Below are 27,672 nucleotides of genomic sequence, written 5' to 3'. Positions count from 1 at the left end.
ATTTTTTCAATTTCAGTTAAAGACCTCATCATCAAAGGGAAAAAACAGACAGAAGAGCACACTCCAGTACTAAAATATCAATAAATTAATTTGAAATGCAAGGTTAATTAAGTGCTCATCTACAGATCAACTGACTGACTGCCCGTTTCCACAAAAATGGTCCACTCCCAGAGCACCCTTGTTGGGTTACAATGCACAGTGAATTCATCTCATCACACCATCATGTTTGTGAGTGCAGTACAGCAAAAAACACAAGCAATGGAATACCAGTGGGCTATGAAGTGGAGAAATGCAATATGGTCTGTTGAATCATCCCACACCGTGTATGTACTCAACAAACATAGAAGTAAACATGCGGCACCAAATTTAAGAATTGTACAGACTTGAGTTTTGGTTCCAGCAGTGAAGGGATATGATGGTTCTGTTATTATGCTGGACAAGGTTAATGCTAGTCACTATGGACGAATAGATGCCTAACACCATTTTCCAACAGTATCAACTTTTTCACAACATGTACGGTCACTTGCTTTGTTAAGCACCATGGGGCAACCTTGCTGTGAAAGGCGCTATATAAAATTAACTTGAATTGAAATGGCTTCTTTGACTTTCTCATGGAAGAATGGTGCCATATCCCACCTGCATTATTCAAAATGCTGGTAGACACTATGGTTAAATTCAGTACCTTTTAAAATGTCGTGTAAAATGAATTGGTGTTTACATTATTTGTCCACTACTTTTATTAGCATATAGCAAAAGAGAAAGTTTTTAAACAATCTCTTTGTCAGAACAAGGCTAAAACCCAATGTGTTTTTTAAAATTAGATATATATTCTTGTCTTGAAAAACAATTCTATATTATTCTTGGCATATAGTCAATCGCTTTTCCTTATGCAGTATTAAAGTCAATTGTGGGTTTTTTATCAGCTCAAATTGCAGTTTAGACAAGTGCCAGACTCATTACACCAAAAGGACAGCCCCCTCGTTTTGGAGTTTGAGCAGGGCAGTTCTGGGTTACATTACTGTAACATTCTTCTCTTGTTATATATAATTAGGAGAGAAATGTTTAAGAGAAGAAATCTGTTAATATATAGCAATCAAATTTAGCAGCATTTTGTATGTTCGTCAACATATTGATTCTCAGCTTCCATAGTAGCAATCACCATATAAGACACATGGGGATAGTCAGTTAGACACAGCACAGGAGTTTCCATACTTTATTGTGTTGACTACAAATGTCTTTAGGTGAAGAGGGTTTCTGTTCATTGGAATAAAAAAATGTTTTGTTGTATTTAACTACACATAATGTAAAGACAGAGATGAGTCACCTTAGAGATCATAAACACCTCCAGTCACAACAATAAAACAGAAGCTGTTGATAAAACAGTTCAGCTCCCAGATTAAACTGAATCTTTATTGCATCTTTATTGTTATGGTGAAACATTCTCATTGTTTTGCACAAACTATGACCAGTGCAAGTACAGTTTACAATAATTGAATCAAAACCAATGCAAAACCCAGCAGAAAACTACAACTTTAAAAAATGCAATTCAAAAGTCCAGCAAACCCTGTGGAGGTGCAGGAAGGTTTTTGAACAGCTGCTGTGCTCTTAGGAGTCTTGTTCCAACACAGGGGTGTAAGGGAGGAGAACAAGTGGATACAAGACGAAACAGTCTCATTTCGTTAGAGAGAAAAATGAATAAAAAACAGGGAGATGTGGTATGGTGATGCAGTTTTTAGCATTGCTGCTTTGCAGTGCTGGGGCCACAGGTGCAATTCCTGGGGTACTATCTTCCCAGAGTTTGTAGGTTCTTATTAGGTTTTTTTCCAGGTGCTCTGGTTTTCTGCCACAGTCCAAAGACATATTAGTAAGCCTACTGGCTTCTGGGAAAACTGAGTGAGAGTGTGTGCATGCCTATTTGTGTACTGTGATGGACTCCATGACCCTGTATTGTAGCAGTAAAACATGGATGAAAACAGGGAGACAGTTCCATGGAGTGAAGAGTTTTAAGGTAAAGGGTTATGGAAGCCTTCTTAAAATTCAGAGGGAAAGTAGGCAGAGGGTAGAGAGTTACCAAAGAGCAGGAAAATGAAATGGGGGAGAAAGTTCACAGCCTGAAAAAGATAAGTGGGAATGAAATATGTAACATTTCATATGGAATATGAAAGAAGATTGAAAGTTATTAATCACTGTACTGTACTCACATTATTAAACTTCTGAAGCAGGATTATCATTATATTTTTAATTTGGTTTTTGTTTGACGTTTAAGTACAGCTTGCTCTGGGCTTTAAAATGCTTTAAAATGTAAATAAAATGTACAACTAAATGCAAATGATAATCATGGAACATAATGCATAAATAACGTATATTGGGATTTTTAAGTACTGTAAGTAAATTAGGGTTCTTAAACCCTTGAAAGTTAGAAAACCTGATGTGCTGTACAACGGTGGCCCTGTAGCCAGCTTGTTGCTAGTGAGTATCATCAGTGAAAGCTGCATCTAAACCTCCCCCCAGACTTTGCTCTGCTGCTGACACTGTGTGCTCACAGAGAAGAAGTCAGGTGTTTGACACCACTGTCTTCAATTTTCATGTCACTGTGCCAGCACAGCAGTGAAGTTGTAGAGTTCATTAACAGTTAGCAGTTCCCAATTGTAATAAATGTAGTTTTGTCTGCAAGGTTTTAAAAGAAAAAAGTGAATGAGCCTGTGGTTCATAGCAAAGTTCTGAAAAAAAGAACAGAAAATAAAACCAGAGCTGAATTTGGTTTTCAGCCCAGTTTTCTTCAAACCAAATGCACTACACCAACTATGGGGCCAACTGTTGATTCTGTGTTTTCTTGTGAAGTTTCTTTGTTGTGTGTATTCTTTTATGGAGAAAACAGAGGGCTACTTTGCTACAGGGTGGAAGAAATCCAGTGAGAGGTCTCATGTTGAGTAAAACTAAACAAATAATGCGCAGGAAATTAATGTAATTCTACGGGATGTCCTGCACAACAGAGAGAAGAGAATTCGATCTTTTCATAAAATGTTGATTGAATTTGGGCATTTGCAGTGTGATTCCTTATCAATAAATTATTCAAGCCCTCATGAAAGATTCACCATCATGCAAGGCTTGATGCACTTTCCTTTTTAAGACGACAGTATATGCTGCAAAGGGAACTAAAGAAGCCTCATCCTCTGGGATCAATCAAAGAAACCAGTCTGAAGATTCAGAGACGGGAAGAAACCAAAGCTTGTGGAGAACTAGGGATTTTGCTTTCCAAAATAACACTAGACAGTAATACAAAACAACACTACACAGTTATGATTAGAAAAGGGTATTCCCCTAGCTGGCTGTCCTGAGAAGCTGATACATTAATCCAGCAGGAGGTTAGTTTTTTTATTAACCACCCTTCTTGTTATCTCAGTATTTTAGGATTGTCATTAGCTGGAGTAAATAGGCTAATTGTGAGATTATTTTGTGTTCTGAAAGAGATTTCCTTCCTTTGAGTTTCCAGCATGACATTAGGAAGCACAGCAAGCTGGCTAATTGAGAATAATTACATTGTGTTAAAGTTTTTTATGTTTAATTTTCACAATGCAGTGAAGAAAACAGACGGAGGTTTGCTTGCAAGGAAAAGCACAAAGATCAGAACTCAGGCAAGACTTTTCCTGGGTTCTGATGAAGGTTTAGGTGATGGCGTTCTGTCAAACTCAAACTGTCAGTGCATTTGGTGGAAAAGAGATGGAAAGAAAAAACATCTCCATATTCATTTATGCTGCTCATGTATAGCATATGTATTTACTGAGACTGTGAATGACAGACTTTTCGGTCATGTTGTCTTCCACCCCTGCGTGGAGACCACTTCCCAGTGCCAGGCAAGATTCCATTGTAAAACAGGGCCTCTGCAACCACTGTGCGCTAAGAGGAGAGAAGAAAAAAAACTTCAAAAATCAGAATCATTCATATGATGAAATTGTATTCTTATTAAAATGAAAGTGTCCTTAATGAATGGCTCTTTGTTTTCCCAAAATTACATGTTAAGGTATTTCTATGGGCATTTTTTTCTTGTGTTGTACATGTCTCTCCGGGTAGAGAGACAAATAGCCAGTCCTATAAGAAAGACATCAGCCACACACATTCTGAAATTTAGAAGCGTCTTTTTTATTACAATTAAACCTTCAGGGCCCCTGCTGTTTATTGCTATTTTATAACTGAAAAGGTGCAAAGGTAGAAATAATAAAACCATGTAGCACACTTTATATATTTTGCAGTAATATATAAAGCACATACAGTACTGTATACTCAATATGCCTATAAATATAAGTATCATATAAATGCACTTTATTAACATTCACAAATTTACTGAAACTAAAAGCAACTCGAATATTACTGAGGCAAAAATGAATCACATCTTCCAAATCTAAGAAGAAGAGACCAACTGCAGTTATTACGTGATTTGCACATGAACAATGATCATACCATAGTTTTCATTTAATGCTGATTTTTATGCACACTCTCAAATGAAGGAAATGAAACTTGCTCCATTGGTATTACTGTAGCAAGGACTGCATGACCAAGGTAACTTTCTAATGCCTTTATGAGATCCATTTTTGAAAAAAATGTGATAATTACAAAAAAATCCATCCCACATTTGACTTTATTTTCTTCTAGGTTCAATGATTCACTCGCATGCTGTGTATTCAAATGTCATTGATTAATTCAAGAGATCACCCAGGCTGTTGTACCAGAAGAATCATCTATATTGCTGAGGAGGAAATTGAGTCATATTATATTAGCTGCAAATTCTTCTGAGCACATTGGAGCATTTGCTCTCTGTCTGCATACACGCAAATGTGCATATATCTGTTCTTATTGTTATAATGTTACAATTTGTCTATTTACCTGTACAAATAGTGCTTGTATCTGCTGAAATATTTAGTTAAACTATAATAATATATAAATATATATAAATATTAAATTGAAAAATGTAACAATTCCAATGAGAACATAAATAATGCCATTTACATAATATTAATTCAAACACATTTCTCTAGAGTGTCTCACAAAGGATGTCCTAGAGATCCTTAAGTCACAGAGGCACAGGCCAGTGACACTCCATACCCTCTGTGTAAGACACTAAAGATGCTTCAGCCATTAGACTACAAACCTGAACTAAAGACCTCTGTTGAATAACAGGGAGGCAGGGCGACTCAGCCAGGCAGTGCACGGAGACTTTTGCCAAGACCCAACTGAGAGACTTGTCTAAGTCATTCAAAACCTTCTAGTTTTCAGGAACCAAAATTAACTGGAAAACTGTTCCCATGCACATTATACCACCAAGAGATGAGACTACTCTAAAGCTACCTTTGTTTGATGTCAATTGATAAGGTTAAACAAAATGGAACTCTTGAATCAAATCATGCAAGTAATAAAAGTTAAATCCACATACTGTACATACCCTGTACAAGGGGGGTCTGTTTGGTCTGTCTTAGAAGAAAAAGCTTCATATAATACAATGAAAGAAGTGTCATTTTAATTCCACCATGCAGCAACAATAAAAACTAGAATAAATACTTCAGCTGCTCAGCCATGGAATTCTAAAAGGATTACATATTCAGTTATAAACTATAGTAGGTTGAACTAAATACTGAATGTACCACCACAGCAGTTAAATGACCAATAAAAAGACATGATGAAACATGCCTGTTTAGAATTAAATGAAATAAAAACATGAATTTTAAACTGCTCACTCACAAAACGTTAAAAGGTTTTAGTAAATTCAGGATATTCCTAGCAGGTTGTTAAGTAACAGATATACATCAACCAAATGGCTGAAAGGTACTGTAGAAGCAAACATCTCGGAGATGGCATATTGCAATTAAGTTTCAGTAACATGGCTGAAAAAGTTTGGAATTTCCTCATTCATACCAAAGAAAAAGGACAAATTAGAACTGACAGTAGGGCAACCAACCCTACCGTCTCTAGAACTTCTATACAGAATTCGGCAAGACAGATATCAAATTAAGAGACAGACCATCTGACTCTGCTATCAGACATTTACTAGGCTGCATTCATCACACAAAACATCTAAGGATCATTAATTCCAAGAGGACAGGTAAACTACATACAGCTTAACTGCATTTGTATATAATTTGTTTAATTTGCTGCTTAATCACAGGCTGCTTTGAGCTGAGGATTTAAGATATTTGATTTAATTTACAGTACTTCATTAGAAACTGGGACATTAAATTCAGAGAGTACCTTATGACTACTGGGAATCAACCAATCAGAATAAACAGCAATGTACAGAGAGATTCAAGGAATACAATATACAATTTTTATAATACAACACTAAAATGTGACAATCAATACTAGATTATACAGTATAAGGCTTAATCAGCCATGATACACACAAAAGACTGAGAGATTGTAAGAGATACTACAAATACAGGGCTAATCACATTGGCTATAATACTCAGGTTAGTGTAGTCAACCTCATCAACCTTTATGAAAACTGAAAAAATTTTCTGCAATTTCCCTAATGGGATCAATAAAGTGTCTATATAAAACACAAGTAAATATTAAATAGCTTTCCTGAATTTATCTTTATCAAACAATTACTTGTTTGGAATAAAAGGTTAAGTTTAAGTTTCATTTAATTTAAATGCTAATATGCAAACTTTCGATATACTGTATACTGTATACTCACAGGAATTTGACATGTTTGACCAAACACAGTTCTGATGAGGCATTAAAAGTCCCACAAGGAGAGAAACAACTAGATCACAGGGCACATGGGAAACAGCCACAAGTGAGGCTTAAATGGGAAGAAACCTAAGAAGTCTGTTTGCCTGTATTTTGCTGTTGCTATGCTGAATTTTAGTTGATATCTAGTGGCATTGACAAATGTCTAAATGCATTATGTCAGTAATCAGTCAAAATCAAAACTGGGAGATTAACACAGAATGTCTTCTGTTGCCAAGGAATGGTCTCAGTCACATGATCAATTCAATGTCAAATAGCCAGAACTGCACAAACTGCTTGTGCAATGACTTTTACATTGTCACAGGTGGTAATTAGTTGTGACATCATCAGGTGTAGTGAACATTCCCACATGGCATGTTCCTGGTGGATCATTCTGGTCCTGTAAGTGGATTTATGACAGGTGTGTGCAGATGTGCCTTCCTCTTGGAGATGCAGACAGAGAGGCATCAGGTTTGGCACTTCAACACTGAAGGGGTCACAACACCTTACCACAGAATGTGGAGAATTTTTTCGTATAGTTAGGCATGTTTTCTTGTCTGTCACACCCTACATCAGTCCTGAATGTTACAGCATCCCTTCGAGCAAATGACCAAGGGCAGACTTTCTCAAGCTTGTGCTTAAAATCTTCCACAAATAGCAGCACCATAATTACAAGCGGAGTCTTTGTCTTCTATAATTAAACTTGGGCTAGATGCATAATCCATGTGGTATTTTCTGTTTTAAAGAAAGGAGACAACCAAGGAGAAAAACAAACACAGACAGCATTCTCTATCTCTAGGGCCAAAATCCTTATTTGTAAGTAAAGAAGTGCACATACTGTATAGAGTTTGCCAGCCCACATAGATATAAAGACAAATCTGTGAAGCAAAAAGTAGTCAATGAACTTTCAAAGTAAAACTCTTTCAAGATTAATTTAAAAAAGGAATCAGAGATATTTGACAAATAGTTGTATGTGTTGAAATGTTTGCTGCCGCTCATTTTGCAGCTTTCTGTTTTGGATGTACTGGGGAATGCATTTCATAACCTCTTGTCATAATCAGGACATATTCAAGAAAATACATCACACTCATCATTTAAAGATGCATAATTCATAATAACTGGTGATACAAATATATATACTGTATACATATATTGCATTTCTAAAGTGTTCGCACATTTTCAGGAAATTAATATGTGATTCTCTCAGATTTATCCTTCAATTCTTTATGGCATAACTAAACTTGGTATCTAAATGTGTGCAATGTTTTCTTGTAGTGGATTCAAATCCATTCAACTCATCCTGATGTTGCAAATTAATGTGTAACTATCTCCAGTTTTTTTTTTTTTAGACAAATAAGAAAGCCTAAAGCATCAAGCTTGATCTGAATTATCTTCAGGGTAGGAGATACACAGCCCAGATCCGGGAATGGAATGTGAAGGTGCTCAGTAGCTGGCACTGAGACCCAGTCCTGTCCAACAAAAGGTGAGAGGACTGGAAGGGTTAAAGAGTGCACTGACACAGCAGGGAAAGAGCAGCGCTAATGAAAAGAGGAGCTGACAGATGGCAAAGCTATATTCTGCTCCGAGGCTCCTGGAGATGTGAATACTACATCGATCTGAGGAATGCACTGAGGCAGTCAACAAATAACATGTTTGTCTTCCTTATTGTTGTCTGAGTTCTTCTCCTTAGTGAAGACTCAGACATATCAACATTAATAATGGTTGTTTCTTTTTTCTTTAATCTTTCCCTAAATATACATATTCTTTACAATTTTAGTGTTAAAAATCACAACTTTACTTATGATGTCCGAAGCAAAATAAAAACTATTTATATACAGTAGCAATATATAGGTAGATTTAACACATTGATTAAATATATTATAGAGGTGGCCATTTCCCCACTAGATATTTGCTAGATATTTGGTAGGAAGACACACTGAGGTTTTGGTTGGCTGTCTGTTCCAGGGAGGAGTTAAGAATAACTGGGGGTGGAACTCCATGGTGCCCTGGTTATGGGAGAAGGTAATGAGTAGTACAGTGTTCACACCAGAATAACCAGACAACTAGGACACTCACTTAATCCTGCATTTGCTTCCTCAAAGTTTATCAGTTCATTCCAGGATTAGTCTGTGCATTAGTTAAAGGTATTAAAAGTTCATTCTCTATACTGTACACCAGTGTTTTTAAAGGCTCCATAAGCTCATGCCACAACATGTTTAAGTAAAATTAGTCAATCAATCTTTATTGAATTAAGAAATTTATTTTTTCTTTCATGCTGACATAACTATGTTACAGTATAAAGAACGGAGGAATGGGGAATACAGAGAACTCAGAAAGAGAGAACTGATGGGTGATGTGTCATCTCAAACATTGTGAGCTTGCAGAAATAGAATTCATTGTTTATCTCTGTTGCTCAGGGCCCAGGACAAACAACTACTCACTGCTTTCACAGCACTCTACCAGGCTAATTAGCTGTCTCTCTGCACTTCCTTGCAGTCACCTGAGAGACTGCTTTTCAGACAATGCTTGTACGTGAAGTGTTGTTTATTATGGGAAAAGACATGATACACGATACAAGACAGGATACAAGAAACATGAGAGACTACAAAATACACATGCAACCATATCAAAAATTAAATAGTGTATACACAGACACCTACCTTAAGAAGTACATAATATCTGGAGTGTCATCTTAACCTTTCCAGAAACAAGCAGCGTTCTCCAGGTGAGTATTGTGTCACCAGACTCTCAGAGACCAAGAGTTGAGTGTTAGATTCATGTGAGGGAAACATTAGGATCATTCTGTATATCAGACAGGGACAGAACTTAACTAACTTTTTTGTCTTTCTGCATCACATACAGGAAAAGGGTCTTGCTCTTTCAAACCAGTTGTCTTACTCCCATAGAACAGGTACACAGAATCAAGTGAAAGTAGCCATATACTTTAAAATAAAATCCAAAGAAAATGCCACCTGATGACTGCAAAGTGGAAGACATCATTAACACTACAGCTACATGACCTTTTCTCACTGAGAACTGGATTTGTATTCCACATTTGTAATTCATGTATTCTGTAGCTGATTACTTACACTGCTCAAGTGACAACTGTCAGCTGACTCACTGAACAGAAATCAAATATTATAATAGCTCACTGTTTAACTTTAAGGACTAATTTTATTTATGACCAATAGAATAGTTTACATGGAAATGTAAACACAGAAAAGCAAATTATAAAAAGGAATAATACATTACTGGGACACAAGCATTCAAGAATCAGTTTTTGTCACATTGTATTCAATTAAATCTTTCCATTTAATAAACATGTATTTAACACTAAATCCTAGACTTTACCAATCAACCATTCTGCAGAGTAAGCCTGTCTAAATTTTTAACAAAAGCAGTGTTTAAAATGTGTGCTGATTTAACACAAAGATGTGTTTATTAATTCATTCATTAACTCTTCTTCCTTAAGATGAAGAGATAACATCTGGTGGAGTATAAGGAAAGTTGGTTTGCAATAGATATTACCTGAACTCTCTTCAGGAATGGTGAAAGGTGAATCTCTTCATTTCTAAGTGATGCTCTTATATGTAATTACAGTACATGTATAATCCAACAGGCCGTGGAAACATATAGCTGACCTTCTGTCCACACTAAGAAACCCTGTATCTTTAAATAAAATTACTGAAAATTCTTTAACCACTAGTTTTTTCTCTATGGAGATGGATTTTTATTATAGACCTACTTTAATACACAACTACTTTTGCCTGAGAGAAGGGGGCCTCTTATTTAAATTCATTCTGATACATCAAACGTTAAAATATCTAAATGTTACTAGGAACAAGGACTTTTTTCTCAATACTTTTTTTACCTTCATAAGAGTTTATCTTTGTGTTAGGGATAGTTCTGAAAAACTGTTATCACCTGATGAACAAGAGCTATAAAAGGAAAACCACTGAAATCAGCACGCTCCATCTGCAGCTGAGTATCACTTCTGAGATGTGCATATTCAACTATATTCAGTGAAGGTCCCCTGTACTTCAGCAGTCTTTCCTTCAGCTTGACTTACCTTGCTGTGTTTAAGGCATTTAGACAGTTCAGGAAAGTATCAAACCTTCATCTCTGCATATTTCATTTCCCATGGCATTACATCCAGACTACTATGTCAACATTTTATGTTTTGTGCTACATCACCATCATTAAGATAGTACAATACATCAAAGCAGGTAACCCCAAAAAGTCATCATTCATACACAATGTAGATTATTAGATACATATATTTCATGTTTCATAACTGAACCTCTGAATGCCCACTCTGCTTATGGCCAAGTGATGAGGCAGGGAGCCCAGCCACTCCAGGGACCAAGGATCAGAGACCAGGGATCAAACCCTGGGCTGACACTCTAAAGTATCCAATTAAACCTTGTCTGCAGGTCTTGAGAGGGACGAATCCAGAGCACCCAGAACGAAAAAAAAAACATGTGGAAATGTAAACAACCCACAGAGAGATGGCGAAGGACAGAATTGAAGCCAGGACCCTGGAGCTATGGGTTAGCAGTGTTGAATCCCTACTAAATTAATAAAAGATAGTTTATATATTGTACTAGATAGTATACTTTGTACTTGTATATTTTTTTTACCAATATTTAATTATTAATTAATTATTTTGATACCCTCTCTCCACCACCTATTCAGAATTACTAAGTGGTACTCAGCTCGGCATGACTGCTGTAAACCTACAGCACATATGCAGTATATAGCATGAAGCACATATGTAATGTGAGATTTCCTCCTGAAAAGCATATTAGTCAGAGCCATCCACTATTTTTCCCATTCTACACAAGAGGTGAACCTGCTTATGCTTCCAAGCTCACAGGAATCTAGCAAGTCAAAGGTCACCATTGTGCAGCAAGGACAGGACTCAGTGCTCTACCAACTGTGCACTACTGTTTGAGAAATCTAAGTCATGGTTGGTTATTGGCACATCGCTCAGTCCTAAACTCATGGTGGCATTACATCCAGACTACTATGACTATGAAAATTGGACAGAAAGTTGTTGAAAGCCTGTTAACTAGATGTATCCACTATACCTTAATGTGCTCCCATTTTTTCTGCTTCTCTTGTCTCAGATACTCCTTGTTAATCTCCTCCTGTGGGAATAGAGTAGCGAAAGAGCCAATATATTAAAATATATTTAGCATTCTACTTACCTCATTTTTTATATGTAACTTTAAGTAACTTATTATGTGATCATCATGAGATTTTAATTCTTGTTTTACAAAATGAATTGTTTTATCTGAAAGCAGTTCTCAGTGTCCAAATTAAAGCAAATGAATATTACAAATGTGAAAGGACTTCAATGTATGTTACTGTATATTGAGCTCTATCGCAATGTTTTTAAATGTTGTAAATAATGAAAAGAAACTTAGTGCCGTACTTTGTATACTTTGGTTACAAAGCATTTAGTCAAAATGTTAAAATAAAAAACACATATACCTACTAAATTTCACTATCTATCAATCCATTTTCTAACCACTTCAGTCAATTAACTGTCACCAGTGAGATGAAGCCTATCCCAGAAAGCAACGAGCACAAGGCGGGATGGGAGATGGGATATCTGGGCGGGATGTCAGTTTATCGTAGAGAGCACACAAAAACAGACATGGACACACACTCACACCAGGGCCAGTTTTCCCAGAAGCCAATTGACCTACCAGTCCTGTATGTCTTTGGAGTGTAGGAGGAAAGTGGAGCAGCACAACTGCAGCAAAAACATACAGGTTCACAGGGTGAAAATACAAACTCCATGCAGACAGCACCCAAGGTCTGGAATAGAACCCACGGCTCCAGGGCTGTGAGGCAGCAATACAACTGCACCACCATACCGCCTGCTAAACTTCACTTTTTATCACCCAGTGTCAAATTGCTGTACAGAGTAATTGCTGTACATGTTATACATTTGTACATTTATTAAAAAAACTCCCATTTACACTGAAAAGAGTGGAGAAACCTGTAGGGAATCTATGGGAAAGTAATTATTCTAATGTAATGAAGGAGGTGGGTGTGGTGGTGCAAAGAAGCCAGAGAAGAAGGGGCCTGGGTGCAGAGTCAGGCGATTTCCATAGCTTCACGGTTTAGAACATATGACTCGGCTCCTTATTACACCATGGGAAGAGCTCAAGTAACAACAGCACGGAATCACCCCCTGGGGGATATCACTAGCAAAGGAAACAAACAGTGTTTTATTGCCTGAATACAGAGAACTCTGAAGCTCTCACACTCCTGCAAATATTAATTCCAAGGTTCTGTACTCACTGGCCTGGTGAACCAGCTGTGCTTTCCTTCTGTTTTCTCCTTTCAGTATTTTTGAGATACAGAATGCAATGAACACATGCGAGAGTGCTTATAACGGCTTCAAAATCCTTCTGAAGATTGAGGAAAACTTTAAAATGTTTAATGAAGACCACAAACCTTATTTATTAGTGTCTTGAGCAGATTATATTTAGCCAAGGACACAGAAAGAGTGTATTACATCAGCTTTTTATTGTTTTTGGTAACATGAAACTATTACATATGTAATACTGTATATATCAAGAGAGAGGTTTCTTAAATCAATGCTGTTGCAAAATACCAAATACCTAAAATACTACTTTTTCATAGCTTCATTCAACCCAATGTTTGTGGTTACACAGACCTTGTAATTAAACATGCTGTTGGGATAAAACATACTATATATATATAAAATATTCAGAAGATAATGAAAACCAGTAAACTAGATGTGCAGGAATTGCAGGAGAGGGTTCTATCATGTTAATGAAAAACTCTCCCAACATCTGTATTATGGATTATTGTCCTCATTTAAAAATAAATAAATTCAGGGTAACATCTTTACTGTTTATAATTTTTCCTGACTGGTAAATTCTCTCAGTATTTAAATATCTTAGTCAGATGATTAATCCACTCATTTGAAGGGAATCAGAGCAACAAATGTGGGTTCACAGGAATACAGGCATTGCACACTCTTCAGTCTTTGTCCAACTCTTGGTTGAAAAGCTTTGTGAAATTCTCTATAAAATATATTATAAATGAATTATATATATATAAGTGTGTTGAAATATAAAGTATGTGTAATTTCCCTTACCTGAGATAGTTTTCCATATGTAGGTTGTGCTGTCTGTAGCATCAGTGATCGTGTCACTTTATCAAGACCTGGGTGAAACAACACACAAGACAAGTATATGGAAACAGTTCATGAAAGTTGCTTGAGCAGAATTCTGGTATGTCAGCCCAAAATTAAGGCCCTGCCACAGACTCAGACACAATCTTTTTAAGTGACTTCTTTATTTTTGTACAATGAGTTTCATTTCTGAAGGGACTGCGGGGTGGAGTGTGAAGGAAACTGGACTCTTGTCTCGATTCCCACAAACAGAAACTAAAAAAGAGTATAAATGGGTTTGAAATGGCCGATGTGCTACAGCAATCTGTGGATCAGCAAGCGCAGCATCTGAGAATGGCTGTGGCAGTGGAGACCCCTCTGACTACAGCAGAGATAGAAAATATCTATTCAGCAAGTCGAAACTGACTTTAAACTGGACTACATTTCAGATGAGCAACATACACAATAAAAAAAAAATTAAAACACACAGCTAATTTGGAAAATATAGCACAAAAATTAATCAAGCATGAAGGTCAAGATTAAATAAACTGTCGAACTGTTGTCTTCCTGGAGGGATCCAAACAGAAATCCCTGACTGGATTCCTTAATAAAGCTTGAAAATAATCACATATTCACATCTGGGACATCATTTTTTCATCTTCAGGGGTGTCTCCAGCACACAAACACAGTATTTTTGCCCCTGCTCACTCAGTAGAGGGATCAGTGCTACATTTCTGCCCTTATTACAGTCCTGCAACAACCCAGCACAGACAGTTTTTGCAGGAGTGAGATCACTAAGGGAGGTTGCTGGTGCTGTGTCCAGAGCCTCTCAGCCCCTCTGTTGACATCACTACTCCTGGCGTGTCTTGATAGAACTCATTTGGAACTTCTGACTGCTAGGTTCCGTTGTGGGAGGACAGTGGGGTCCTGAAGTTCTGCTGCCAGTGCAGTCAAAGCTTTGTTACATGAGGGTTCCGTGTGTGTGGGGTGGAGAATGGGTATTTTCATTTTTGTATTGTGTGCTTAGAAAACAAATATTTCTTCACAAGAAAGAAAGTTTATGGAAATTATATGAAAGGAATCTTGAGTTAAAAATCTCATTCTCATTTTTTTTCAAATGTATAATAAATAGGGAATAATTAAAGAGACTTTTGAGAGATCAGAGAAAATGTTACCTTTTAAAGCTTCTGGCTGGATGACTCCTAGCTCCACCTCTGTTGCCGTGATGATAGTGCAGGTAGAGGGCTGCTCTGAAAGGATGCTCACCTCCCCAAATGACTGTTTTTCTGTCAGCTTTCCAACCACAACACGCTTTAGGATAGGACAATGAACTTTACTCACAACCTAAAAACCTTTTACATTGTCAATGAAATTAAATACATTTATTTTTTGATGATTTCATACTGTAGTAGATGTGAAGGCAGTATTTAGTGCTATGATTTTCAAAACAAAAACATTAATCATACTTAGTTATCTTCAGATTTGCTAATTCTGAATAGTTAACTTAAAATAACAAACAACATTTTATTTTACAGACTACATATTCCATTTGTAAATTTGTATAACCCCCATATAGATTTAATTAACAGAAAATTAACATTAATAATAATAATTGCTTACACTTATATTATGCTTTTCTAGACACTCCACTCAAAGCGCTTTACAGGTAATGGGGATCCCCTCCACCACCACCAATGTGCAGCCCCACCTGGATGATGCAACGGCAGCCGTAGTGCACCAGAACACTCACCACATATCAGTTATCAGTGGGGAGGAGAGCAGAGGGTTGAAGCCAATTTATAGATGGGGATTATTAGGAGGCCATGATTGGAAAGGGCCAATGGGAAATTTGGCCAGGACGCCGGGGTTATACCTCTACTCTTCTCAAGAAACACCCTGGGATTTTTAATGACCACAGAGAGTCAGGACCTCAGTTTTACATCTCATTCAGCGGCGCCTGTTTACAGTACAGTGTCCCCGTCACTATACTGGGGCATTAAGGTGTTACTACAAGGCATGCTGGAAATCTGCTATGTAGAATTCTGGTCCTTCTAAACCAGAACTGAAAGCTTCAAACGGCACTGAATACCTATGTCTTTTTCATCTCAAATGTATTTTCAAAAATAGACAATTATGTTTTCCTTAAAATAGCTACTGCAATAATTGAAAAAAATGCAACTGTAGAACACAGAGCAGAGTGCACTCAGGAAGTCCACCACTGAAGCTACACAGCATGGTTCAGTCGACACATTACAGCTGATTACGATGGTGCCAAATTGCTGCACCTGCAGCTCCAGCCAACCACATTCTACGATACTGCTAGTTTTATTGGCAGTATTTATATAGATATAAATCTATTTATATGAACTGGCTTTTGCATTAAAGTACAACTTTATATTTTATTCCTTCTGACTGTTTCTTTTTGTTGTTTGAAATTGTTGTTTTTGTTGTATGAAAAACTAAGAGGATGATAATGGAATTTTTACCATTTTTCCAAATCGTTTTTTCACCAAAGCGCCAATATCTTGTAGAATATTGCACTCTCCATGCCGGATGTAGGCAGCAAAGGGACAGATGTCACCTTCTCTCACCAGCACTGTGAACATAAAGAGAAATTGATCTGTGAGTCTCGAAACAAGCTGGGTGCCACATTGCTGTCACACAGCCTGCTCAGGGAGTCTAAAAGTAAAGCAGATGTGAAGTTTTACTTTAAAAGAAATTTCATACACACTTTACGGTGCTAGAGAAATGCAAATGTAGCCACTGCTACACGATCTTAGAATTAAGATCTACATCACAGAAGAAAGAATGTTTGTTAAAATTTAAAATTCATGTATTCATTTTTGCTTCTCCATTCCTGTGGCGTTGATCTTTACCTGGTATGCATTTATATTACCATTTTCATCTTAGGCATGTTAAGTAAAATTGATAGTTCATTTATATTTGCAAAAGACGAGAATTGGGATTATTTCTTTATATGACAAACCTGAGGTCAAGTTGTGGCGGTAAATATTAAACTGATTTATAAGGGATTTTAACAGCAAGAGAAATGCTGTATATCAACACTGACAGACGGTTTTAAATCCCATTTCTGTGAGCACCACACAGGGCTAATGCAGGCCATTCTTCTGGTTTCTGACAGCAGTGTTGCCTCTCAGGTATACCTGTTTACTGAGCAGAGCACCAGAAAAAGGAAACAGACACAGCATCTCGGGTAGTGACAGGTTTAATTTTATCTAGTGGAAAAGACCTCATGACACAGATTAAATATTAACATGAGAACATAAGAAAGGTTATAAATGAGAGGAAGTAATTTGGGCTATCTAGCCCCTTTGACAGTTGGTAGGGAATTGATCTGAGGATCTCATCCAGACCTTTCTTGAAAGAAGCCAGGAAAAGGTACTGGCTTCAAAAACATAGCTGGTTAGCTTGTGTGGAATTTTAGGATGAAAATTTTAATCTACATAGTATACCAAAGTGTGCTAATTAACATAACATAAATAACATAATTAACAAAGTGTGATAATATAAACATAATATATTATCTATCCATTTTCTACCCACTTTATCCAATATAGGGTCATAGGAGAGCTAGACCTATCACATCAATCAATGGGCACAACTCAGGATACACCCTGGATGGGACCGCAATCTATCACAGGGCACATACTGTACAGACATGCATATACTCACATCAGGGACATCTTTCCATCTTAAGTGGATACTGAACAAATAAATGATGATTCTAACATTTAAACCAGTTCACAGAACAAAAGAACACTTACTAGCCTAGGCCTGCAATACTCTACTCCATTGCTGCTAAATACTCATCCATTTTCTAACCATTCCCCTATTGCTGGGTGATGGGGGAGCTGGAGCCCATCCCAGAAGGCAACTGGCACAAGGCCAGTCGATCACAGGGCAGACACAAAGACACAAACACATCTTCACACCTAGGACAAATTTTCCAAGAAGCCAATTACCCTACCAGTATGTTTTTGGACTATGGAAGGATACCAGAGCACCCAGGAGAAATGAAACCCATGCAAAAAAATGAAAATATATATTTTTTTTAATATTGCTGGATATTAAAAATAGTGTAGTATACTTAATGCTACACGTTTTTTTTTTTCATGGACTGCAGCAGAGATCATATGTGGCTGGGGTTTGACAATTTCCACCCTAGAGGGTGAAAGACTGTGGCGTCAGAGAGGGCTGAAGTAACATGGCTCACTACACTGACATGCCTAATCTAAGTCCAACCCTTAGATAAGCAAGGTCTGGCTGACCTGACACTGAAGCTCAAACTAATAATCGATTTAATGAAAGGTACTTTCAAAACAAAGCAAATTATGGTAAGAACAGGCTGATGAACAATCTGTTAAACCTCACAAAGTACCTGACAGAAGCTTCTCTTGAATGGCTTGCACTATTATACCAAACAGAGAAGAATATCATTTTATAAACGTTCGTGATCATAGATCAATATTAACTTTTGCTGTACTCTACTATTTAGACAATATAATTAATCTGTTGTCAAATATTGTTTTGCAGGCTTTCATGCCTATTAGGCATGAACAGAATTCATCGAAATTCCATGACAAACCCTGGATACAGTACATCTAAGAACATAATAAAGGCTACAAACTAGAAGAGGCCATTTGGCCCATCTAGGCCAATCATCTAGTTGGTTATTGATAGAAGTATATCATCCCTTCATTTCTTGAAAGCTGTCAGGATATTCAACCACATGGCTGGACAGCTTGTTCTATATTCCCACTACTCTTTGGGTAAAGACGTGCTATTTTAAATACACATACTGTACATCTATACTGGAAGGATGTGTTCATACAGCTGAAAATGCGCACATCAATTTAAAGCGAAAAAACAGTTTCTGTTGTGCTGTAAAAAGTCCACACAAAACCATTTTGACAGAGCTGGAGAAATGTTCCATTACTGACTCTGACTAGAGTAATTCCACATTTTGAGAATAATAGGCAGGAAAAAAATCGTTTTCTGTCAGACTCCGAACATCTGCTGATGAAGCCCAGCACAAACCCATCTAATCATCTCATTTTTTAATGTACTAGTCTGGCAATCCATCATGTGCGCAGTCAGATAAGAAACAATCAAAATAGGTTTATTTCAAAGTTTGTAGTCTTGCATTTGGTTATAGTAATCACAATAAAACCTTATTTAAAATAAATGCAACCCATAACATATCTGCTATACACCGTTTATTTCATAGAATACTGTTTATTCAAACTAATTTAAAACAGACTGGACTTTAAGAAAAAATTAATAATATAGTACAATAGAGGATTTTATAATATGGCACACAAGTATACATTTTACAGTGAATTTTAAGCAATTACTAATTTTTACACTGGTTCAGAAATCCTTGAATAAGACTCTTAATTTTCACTTAACAAAATTAAGGATTTTTGCTCAGGCAGAATACACTGCCTGTAAAAACTCCTATGTAACCATGCAAGCAAAACATTAATATGAAAATCAGAAAATATTAGCATGTTAAGTAGCTCAGATGTGACCAAGTATGTATGGATCTCATACGTGGGGTTAATGATCACCAAAGTGCCACTGGGCTCTAGTTAACAGACTGTTCCCTGTACAAAACTACTACTAATTAAGACCCTACATAGGCATTGCAGGCAGCAAGAAAAGATGAATGAAAAAAAAGTAAATTAGACGATTATCTAGAGTGCAAAAAGGCATGAGTTACAGTTCCGATGTCCTCATGAAATCTCAAAAAACCCGCCACTCTTACTATTGCAACTCTTACAATCTGGTTGCCAAGGGAGACCGAAATATTCCCATGAGGAGTCAGTCATCCTCAAAGGATGCGGAAAGGCCAACTTTTGGGGATCTTCTCCCTCTACCACTCACACACTCATCAACTATTCAACTTTTTAATCCTGAAGAACTACAGAAGGGATGCTCTGTCATTGAGCTCATTCAGCTGCCAGTGGCAGTACCGACATCAGCGCAATCACCACTGGATGTGCTGGAATTCTCTTTTAGGATTGCGGATCCCAAAACCGGTCTATGCCTATGACAACAAGTGTTTTTCCAATATCATCAGCCCTAGTCATTAGCCAGTCTCTGCTAAAATTGCCAGAGCCGACATTAGACAGAGATGACATTAGTTGCTTCCCCAGTTGACAGTCTGCTTCAGCTTTGACTACAACTGTCTCTCTGGTCCGCCCTTACCTGACAGCCAGTTCCCGAACCAGCCTGTTGGTTTGTTCAGCTTTACCAGTCCACTGTGGTTCCTGAAAACAAACCCAGTCTCTGCTGCTCAATGTAACTCCCCTTTGTTACCTAGTCCTTGTACCCCATCCTTGTACCCTGATCTCCGGAGGACCAAAGTCTGCCTGGGTTTCAACAACACCGCTCGTCAGCTGCAAGCCAGCAGTCACATCATCAACAGCCCATCGCTGTTGCGACTGATTCAGCTTATAGTCACTTTCAGTCCACCACCACTGTGGCGATCCTGTTTACCACTTAAAAGATCGCCCCCCTCAGCCTTCGAACTTCTCTGGTTAGCTCAATCCTCAATATTAGGATCATTATCTCCAGGTACCTCTAAAATTCCCCAAGCCCAAACATTGCAGGAATCAGATCTGAACCCTTCCTTCAGTGAACAGACTAAACATAACAGCCACATGATTCAGAATTACAAAGCAGACACCTCTGGGATGTCCTCAGAAGCAACTGTACATTCTAGGAAATCATCATTAAACCAACTGCACAAAGGGCATATGAAAATAAGAAAGGTGAACAAGAGAAGGATTATTCAGCCATTTCCAAGGGAATCTGCTTAGGAACATGGCTGGACAGTTTGTTCCAGACACCCATTATCATGTAACACTGAATATACTACAGACAATAAAAAACAGATTCTCTAGATTGAAATTCCTAATGACATTTCTCAATTCAAATAAAACATGTAATCAAGCCAGTTTCTATGTCACAATCAGATCAGATTATGGAGCTACAGGGAATGTATGAAACATGTTTTACCATGACTAGCAGGCAGATTTCTCATCTCTATCAGAGTGGCCAGTTTACTAATGGAGAGTTTAGGCCACTGTTCATAGAAGGGACACTGTCGAATGAGATCCAACTTCATTGCTTGATCACGTGAAGCAATCTCCTGATAAGCAAAAATATAATTTTCCTGCCAATTAGAAGAAACAATTGTGCACAATATCAATGGGTTTAAAGCATTTTCACATTTTGAAATATGAATTACTATTATTAACTTCTGATTAAGACAATCTATCTCTTAGACCAGGTTACCAGGTATAACAGCATCATGATGATTAAGTTAAATAGAAAGCACAAACAATAAATAATCCATATCCATACAGTACATTTGCACACAAAACAGTAGAAACTCAAATTTGAACCACCATTTGAGGAATAAACACAGAGCATAAAGCCCAAATGAACATTGCATCAACTAGTGCTGGGATAAGCTGGCCTGTACTCTTACAGCTCTTACAGCAACATCAGCGCTGTAACTTTATTGGGCGCCTGTAGAAATCAGCAACAATCCAATCAGCTCCTCTAGAGACTGTTGACTGTTAGATGATGAAAAACTATTTCAAGTAAGGTGGGCAAAGTAACCAGTGATTTAAAGTTGCATAAAAAAAATATCATTTTAAGGAAACATCACAGTGGTTGTCAATTATCAAGAAAACACGTTAAGCAGAAGAGAACAGATGTGTCCTCAGTTAACATTCAACAAGGTGTTTCCCTCAGAAACTGCTGTGTAACCATGTGATGTACAACAGGCTAAAGACTGTCCCTGGGTCTCACTATCTGAGGGGTTATAAAGAAGATGGAATCAGAGGATTAGATTTGTCACAAAGGAGCACAAGGGGTTCTCTTATAAAACTTCCCAATGTTGTTTTAAAAATAAATCATTTTAAATACTGGTGTTCCATACCTTTTTTATTGTGGCGTAATCCCGATGGGATATTTTAAGGATTTCACAGTTTTCTTGTGCAGTGAAACACAGAACCCTGTTTGATTCATAGTTCTGCACTTCTTCCAGAGTTCCGAAACAACAACCAAAACCTAGCTGTAAATAATGAGAAACATATCTAAGCAAATTCAGTAAACAGCAATCTGAATGTTTCTTGTTATCCTCAAGGAATAGAAAATGTTTATAATGAATAATGGTTTCAAAGCAAAGAAATACATTTATGCCAGATGATAAGTATTAAATACCATCATAAGCATGGATTTGTATGAACATAAAATTACTGTAAACCTTTGGAATGTTTTCTTTGTAAAGACATTTTTTAAGGCAATACATAATACATGAAATTCTAAAATGTATTCTACTAAGGATGTAATAGGACTTTAGAACCATTTGCTTTGCAAAAATACTGGCTGTACATCAATATCTGCAGCACGCATGAAACATTTAATGATCAACACAAATATGAATACTTGTCACAATCTTACAGGTCTCACAGTGTGCACTTAAATAGCAATGTAAACTATGAGAAATCTTACCACAGTATTTCGTTCTTCAGTTTGCTTCTTGTCCTGCTGGGTTTGTGATTTGACAGATCCTTTCAGTATAACATAAAATCCATTATTTCCAAATACTACAAAAAACAAACCACAAACATTAATGTGCTCCACTTCTTTCAACTGCAACTTTTGTAAAAAAAAATATTATTAGGGATACGCAATACTTTCTCTATAGGAACTGCTCTATCAGGTTACATGGTTATTAAATTAAAAAAAATGTATCAGTCACATCAGAATCAGCACTGAAAGCAAGAAGGATGCTGACTAAGAGGGCACGCTAATTCTGTTCCACTCCTTGTGTGCAGTCAGACTTGCAGGCCTCAATCTATTACTCATCTAGTCAGCTGGAAGAGAGAAGCTTTGAAAAACTGCCTAAAAGACAGAGCAATATGGCATAGAGGAAAGAGATCAACTGCCTGGTATGTTTCCAGTACTTAATCAGATCATTTGGTGAGAAGCCATGAGCGTTGGACAAAGGAGGAATAATAAAGAAATCACAAATGGCGTCACTGCCTCCAGTTCAATAAGGGCTCTGAAAACTGACCTTTTTTTTAAATGCCACTAAAAACGAGCTTTTTATGAAGTCATTAGTCAGAGGCCAACTATAGCAAAACAGGTCAACTGTGCTTAAGACAGACCCTGTTGAGAAAGACCCAGATTACAGCATTTCTAGAGGTGCTTGCGAGAGTTTGCCATTAATTTTCTAACAAAGTTCCATTAAATTTCTTAACTTGTTTTCTAGGCTGAATATCCCACATTTTACTAATTGTAACAAATGATTTCCCTCACACAACTCACCAGGATTTGTGTTAAAGGTATCCTCCTAATATTTGTAATATTGCTTTCAATAACTTTCCTAATTTCCTAAAACAATGAATATTTAGAATATTCATGATCCGTCCAACCATCAACAGAAAAACACTTATTCCTGATGTATGGTCTTGAAGAACTAGAGCCCATCGCAGAACCACATGGCACAAGGTAAGACTGCTTCCTGGATAGGATTAGCTCCATCACAGAGCGCAAACATACAGTAAACATTGAGAGACAATTTAGATAAATCCAAGGCCAAATGCGCCTGGGAGGTGGGAGGAAACCAGAGCACTTGATAAATTCCAGGTGCCTCAAGTTGGAATTGAACCCAGGAGCTGTGTGGCTGTATGTGTGTTAACAGTCATGTTATTATGCCACCTAATACCGACACCTCCCTTCAACACTAAATTTCCTTCTACTTCTACCTCAGTTTTTTCACACAATTAGTTGGCGATGGTAAAATGAAAGAAAAAAAGAGAAAAAAAGAATAGCTGAGACACCAGTGCCTACTTTTTCTTTTTAAAATGAGTTTAAATTCAATCTATCACAAGGCTCCCAAGAAACACAACTCTTTCAGGTATAGAACTGGGCATCCTTCTTCCAAAGTCCAGGGCAAGAAAGTCAAGAAATGGATGCAGAAGCCACACTTTGCTGGGATGAGTCACCAGGGGAAGCGCCTTGACTTTCTGATGTGCAGCTCCACTCCCTGAGAGATACTGTTGGCTGCTTCAGAGACTCTCTTAAGGCCAGCTTCATTTTATTATATATTAAAACTACACCACTCTGGGGTACATCCAGTCTCATTTTCAGCAGCTGAAGAAGGTTTGAGCTGTCCTGTCATCCACTTAACAGGAGATTAAAATGATGGATATCCTCCAGGCCAAGCAGAGGCAGGACATGACAGTACCAGAGAGTTGGAGAAAGAGATAGTCCTCCTTAAGTGCTTGAACAACAGGACAGAAACCTTTGATCCCACCATAGACTATATGGAGATGACTCTCTTCTTTTTGCATTGACAGGATTTTTGATAACTCCGATCCATGGAGGGGAACACTTTGCAAATTCATCTTTAACCTCCTTCCTTACACAGACAAACTTCAGGTGAAAATGGTGACTGTACCTCAATTTAATCAAGTTTTCATGTTTTTCTTGGATTATTTCGCATTTGCTGAACAGTTCAGAATGTGTTCACCTTGGTGATGAAACAATTTTGATAGCTGAGTGGAGTGGAGTTTCCTACAGTTTAACCAGTTAAGTTGAAAATCAGCAGGGCCTGTCCAAGCTGTTCATCACAGCAGAAGTGGATACATCCTGGAATTGCAGATAGGTAGTGTATACAGTTCCAGGACAGGTTTGAGGGCAGTTCCAGCTACCTACAGTACAGTGTAATTCTCATACCCCATTGCTTTTCAAACTGATTGCACCCCTTTTTGATCTTTCTAAGGACAACCCTGCTCTGTTGGATTATTCCACAAAGCAAATAGTTTAAGTGAAACAAATTGTTCTGTTATTGTTAGTGGCAGGTCAGTTTTCTGTAATTTTTGTCTTGCATTCTCGAGGGAAAGGAGGGTGTCTTTTACTGAAGTTCATTGTGTCTATTTCTTGGGATGTTTCTATATTTTATATAACGCATAAAAATACGATTGCTACAGGATCCCCCACACTTTATTTTGGGTTTCTGGATGTGTTTCATATGTTGCTTTTCAAACACAGAAGCTAAACTTTTTTTTCAAAAAATATTTCTCTGTAATTGAGTTACAGGAGAGCTATTATTTATTTTACTTATTTTAGTAACTTATTTACTTATTTTAGTAACTGTCCTATAACAATAAGTCTTATAATTGTTAATGTTTGTTAGATTTAATCTGTAGTTAGTAGTTAAGTCTTTATTAGTTTACTGTTATACTGATGGTACACTATTTTTTTTTACAATTATTACTTTTCTCTACCTTTTTCAAATTAGTATATTTCATGTGTTTAATGTTAACTATATTTACTTATTTCATTTCTCCAGGGTTGGCCTCCTCTATTGTGTTTGGTAATCTGGAATGAAAGTATTATGCCACCTCTTATTTGTTCCTGAAGTTGGCACTAGTTGGCAGCTAACTTCAGCTGGGACTCTAGTTGTTACTCCTATAGCTACAAGCCACCAGTCAGTTATTGCACTGCTGATATCATGCACAATAACTTTTAGTAGGAGATCTAACTGTCGCTAAAAAACTATTCTGCAAGATTAAGTGGAGACTGATACTTATTTGATCCTAGTTACATGATTTACAGAACTCATATAAAGAAGTACAGTGTAGGAGTTTTGTGAATTTACTGGGACAATTTATTAATTGTAGCAGTAACCACGAGGTGATTCTTTTATGGCAATTAAAAAATCAATCGATCAGCGACACACACACATGGATTCAATACACGAGATACATTTATTAAAACATAAATTGTGCATATAAAACATAATAGTCTGCCTGGAAACAGATGGCAGATCTTACTGTGAGGGTTATCAAAATGCAAGGTATATTATCACGAAGAAATGCAAAACACAAAGAGATACAAAACAAAGAATATACTGTACTTCAGTATACCATTCGGCTACAATATCATTAATCAGTCTAATTATTGAACATTGAACATTGGATTTACTTATCCGCTATATATGGATTTGGGTTTCCCGTCACGGACACCAAAGTCCCAGGACTTGTTCATGTCATGTGTTTTGAAAATATAATAAACATTTGTTAATAAGCTAGTTTTATAACTACAGTACATGTGGGATTTAATTTGAAAGAAAAGGAGCACTAGGGAATAAACCAAGTGACAACACTTTTCTCCACTGCTTGCTGTAATTATGCAACAGGCTAGTCAACCGCTTAGAAAGGTTCAATCTCATCAATTGGACAATCATATACTTCAAAGTGACAGTTTTTGTCAATAAAATATTCATCAATTTTGAATAACAAAGGAGAACAGCTAAATAATTAAGAAAAAAACATTTAAAGTATTTTAGTCTCAGAGACTCAGGCTCACTTTTGCTTTGATACTCAGCAAAAAAGTATGTGCAAATTATCTGTGAGTGTGAAGCACAATTTCAACAACTGTCATCAGGGTGGCTGTGGCAATACAGCTGTCAGAACACACGGCCATCTTCACTTGTCACCTGGTTTTTCAACACACAGCTCCACATCCACCTGACAAAGACTTTTAAACTGTATTTTTGATTATTTTTGTTTTATTATTCTATTGACTGCCATGCTTGAATATGATGCTTATTTGACCATGGTACAAAGCATGGTACATGATACAGAATAATAAAAAGTCCACTGAAAAGGCCAATGCTGGTAACAGCACTGGGGGGGAAATAAAGTCTAGAGTACAGTAAAGAGAGAGTACAACAATAGTCTAGGAAAGTGTTATGACCACTGTCCTGTAGTGTCTCTCAGCTCACGGGTTGCCCTGGAAAACCATCACATTTGCACGAGAGCTCACAGTTTTCCAGGTCCCCTTTTGGTGATCCATCATAGTGAGCAATTATGATATTAATTATTCAATTGCTGTGTTTCTCTATTTAATGTCAAGGCACAGCTTTGGTGGCACTTAATCATTATTCCTTTCCACTCCACTCTTTTTCCCAGTTGCAGCACCGCCTTCATTTTCTCCATGTTTCTCCAGTCTGGCAGGCAGAAACTGCAGTGGTCTGAGCTTTGCCAGGTAGTCATGCCTCCCTGGAATGCCTAACCCATGTATCATCCTTTTCCTAGGAGTCTGGCAGCAGGAATCCGATCCCCAAAGCTGAGTAAGCAATACCCAAAAAGCTGAGGCTTCCCAGTCCTGGTCAATGGAATGAGCATCCAGGATCAATGATCGCCAAGACTGTTGGCTAACTACCCTGGCCCTTCTCCTCTAAAGCAGTCAGCACTTTTAAACTCCCCTCTGCCACCGCAGCTTGCACTACAGCTCCAGTTCCAAGTCTTCACTCCACCTGAACTGCAGCTCCAGTTCCAAGTTCCACCAAACCTGTCCAGTTCCCTCAAGGTAGGTCCGCAGTAGGTTCCAACCTAAAGCTGAGGCTCCCCGATTCCAATCCACAGGTTGAGGTGGGCAATGTCTCTGAAGGCTGTCATGTCTTTGACCATTTTTTTTGTCACTGACTGGCCTAGGCTAATTAAGCCCCACCAGCCAATAATCAATTATTCTACTTTCACTCCCTTTCACCACTTTTACTGGAGTGCTCAAGCCCCAAACGAGTAGGGTCTCTTTAAATATTTATTTCCCTCTCACTTGCACTTTTGTTCTGAGCTATAACAACCCGTGTGGCTACAACCAATCCTGCAGTGCTGTAACAGAAAGCTTAATGGCATAAGACAAAAGTGAATAAGAATATGGCATAACACTGGGCTTTTAAT

General features: G+C 37.4%; 1 protein-coding gene across 7 annotated transcripts in view; it reads right to left on the bottom strand.

Annotated features, from left to right (window-relative positions):
- Positions 1 to 1,185: 1,185 nt before the first annotated feature.
- cnbd1 (cyclic nucleotide binding domain containing 1) overlaps positions 1,186 to 27,672 on the bottom strand; it is an 86,653-nt gene continuing 60,166 nt past the window's right edge. The window contains exons 6-14 of one of the 7 annotated variants that reach the window (XM_088643334.1): positions 22,430 to 22,524; positions 21,855 to 21,989; positions 20,924 to 21,080; positions 16,366 to 16,475; positions 15,055 to 15,190; positions 13,865 to 13,932; positions 12,438 to 12,484; positions 11,814 to 11,873; positions 1,186 to 3,897 (exon numbers count right to left, since the gene is read on the bottom strand). In XM_088643334.1, the coding sequence (XP_088499460.1) occupies positions 11,849 to 11,873; positions 12,438 to 12,484; positions 13,865 to 13,932; positions 15,055 to 15,190; positions 16,366 to 16,475; positions 20,924 to 21,080; positions 21,855 to 21,989; positions 22,430 to 22,524 (773 nt within the window). In that variant the 3' untranslated portion in view covers positions 1,186 to 3,897; positions 11,814 to 11,848. Of the gene's footprint in view, positions 3,898 to 11,037; positions 11,159 to 11,813; positions 11,874 to 12,437; positions 12,485 to 13,864; positions 13,933 to 15,054; positions 15,191 to 16,365; positions 16,476 to 20,923; positions 21,081 to 21,854; positions 21,990 to 22,429; positions 22,525 to 27,672 lie in introns of those variants that run through there. The other 6 variants (XM_088643335.1, XM_088643329.1, XM_088643330.1 and 3 more) reach the window with 6 other exon arrangements.

The sequence above is a fragment of the Lepisosteus platostomus genome, chromosome 8 (genome assembly GCF_059453375.1).
Source record: "Lepisosteus platostomus isolate fLepPlt1 chromosome 8, fLepPlt1.hap1, whole genome shotgun sequence".
NCBI lineage: Eukaryota > Metazoa > Chordata > Actinopteri > Semionotiformes > Lepisosteidae > Lepisosteus > Lepisosteus platostomus.
Note: the sequence above shows the minus strand (reverse complement) of the source record. Positions and strands in the feature narration are given on the sequence as shown.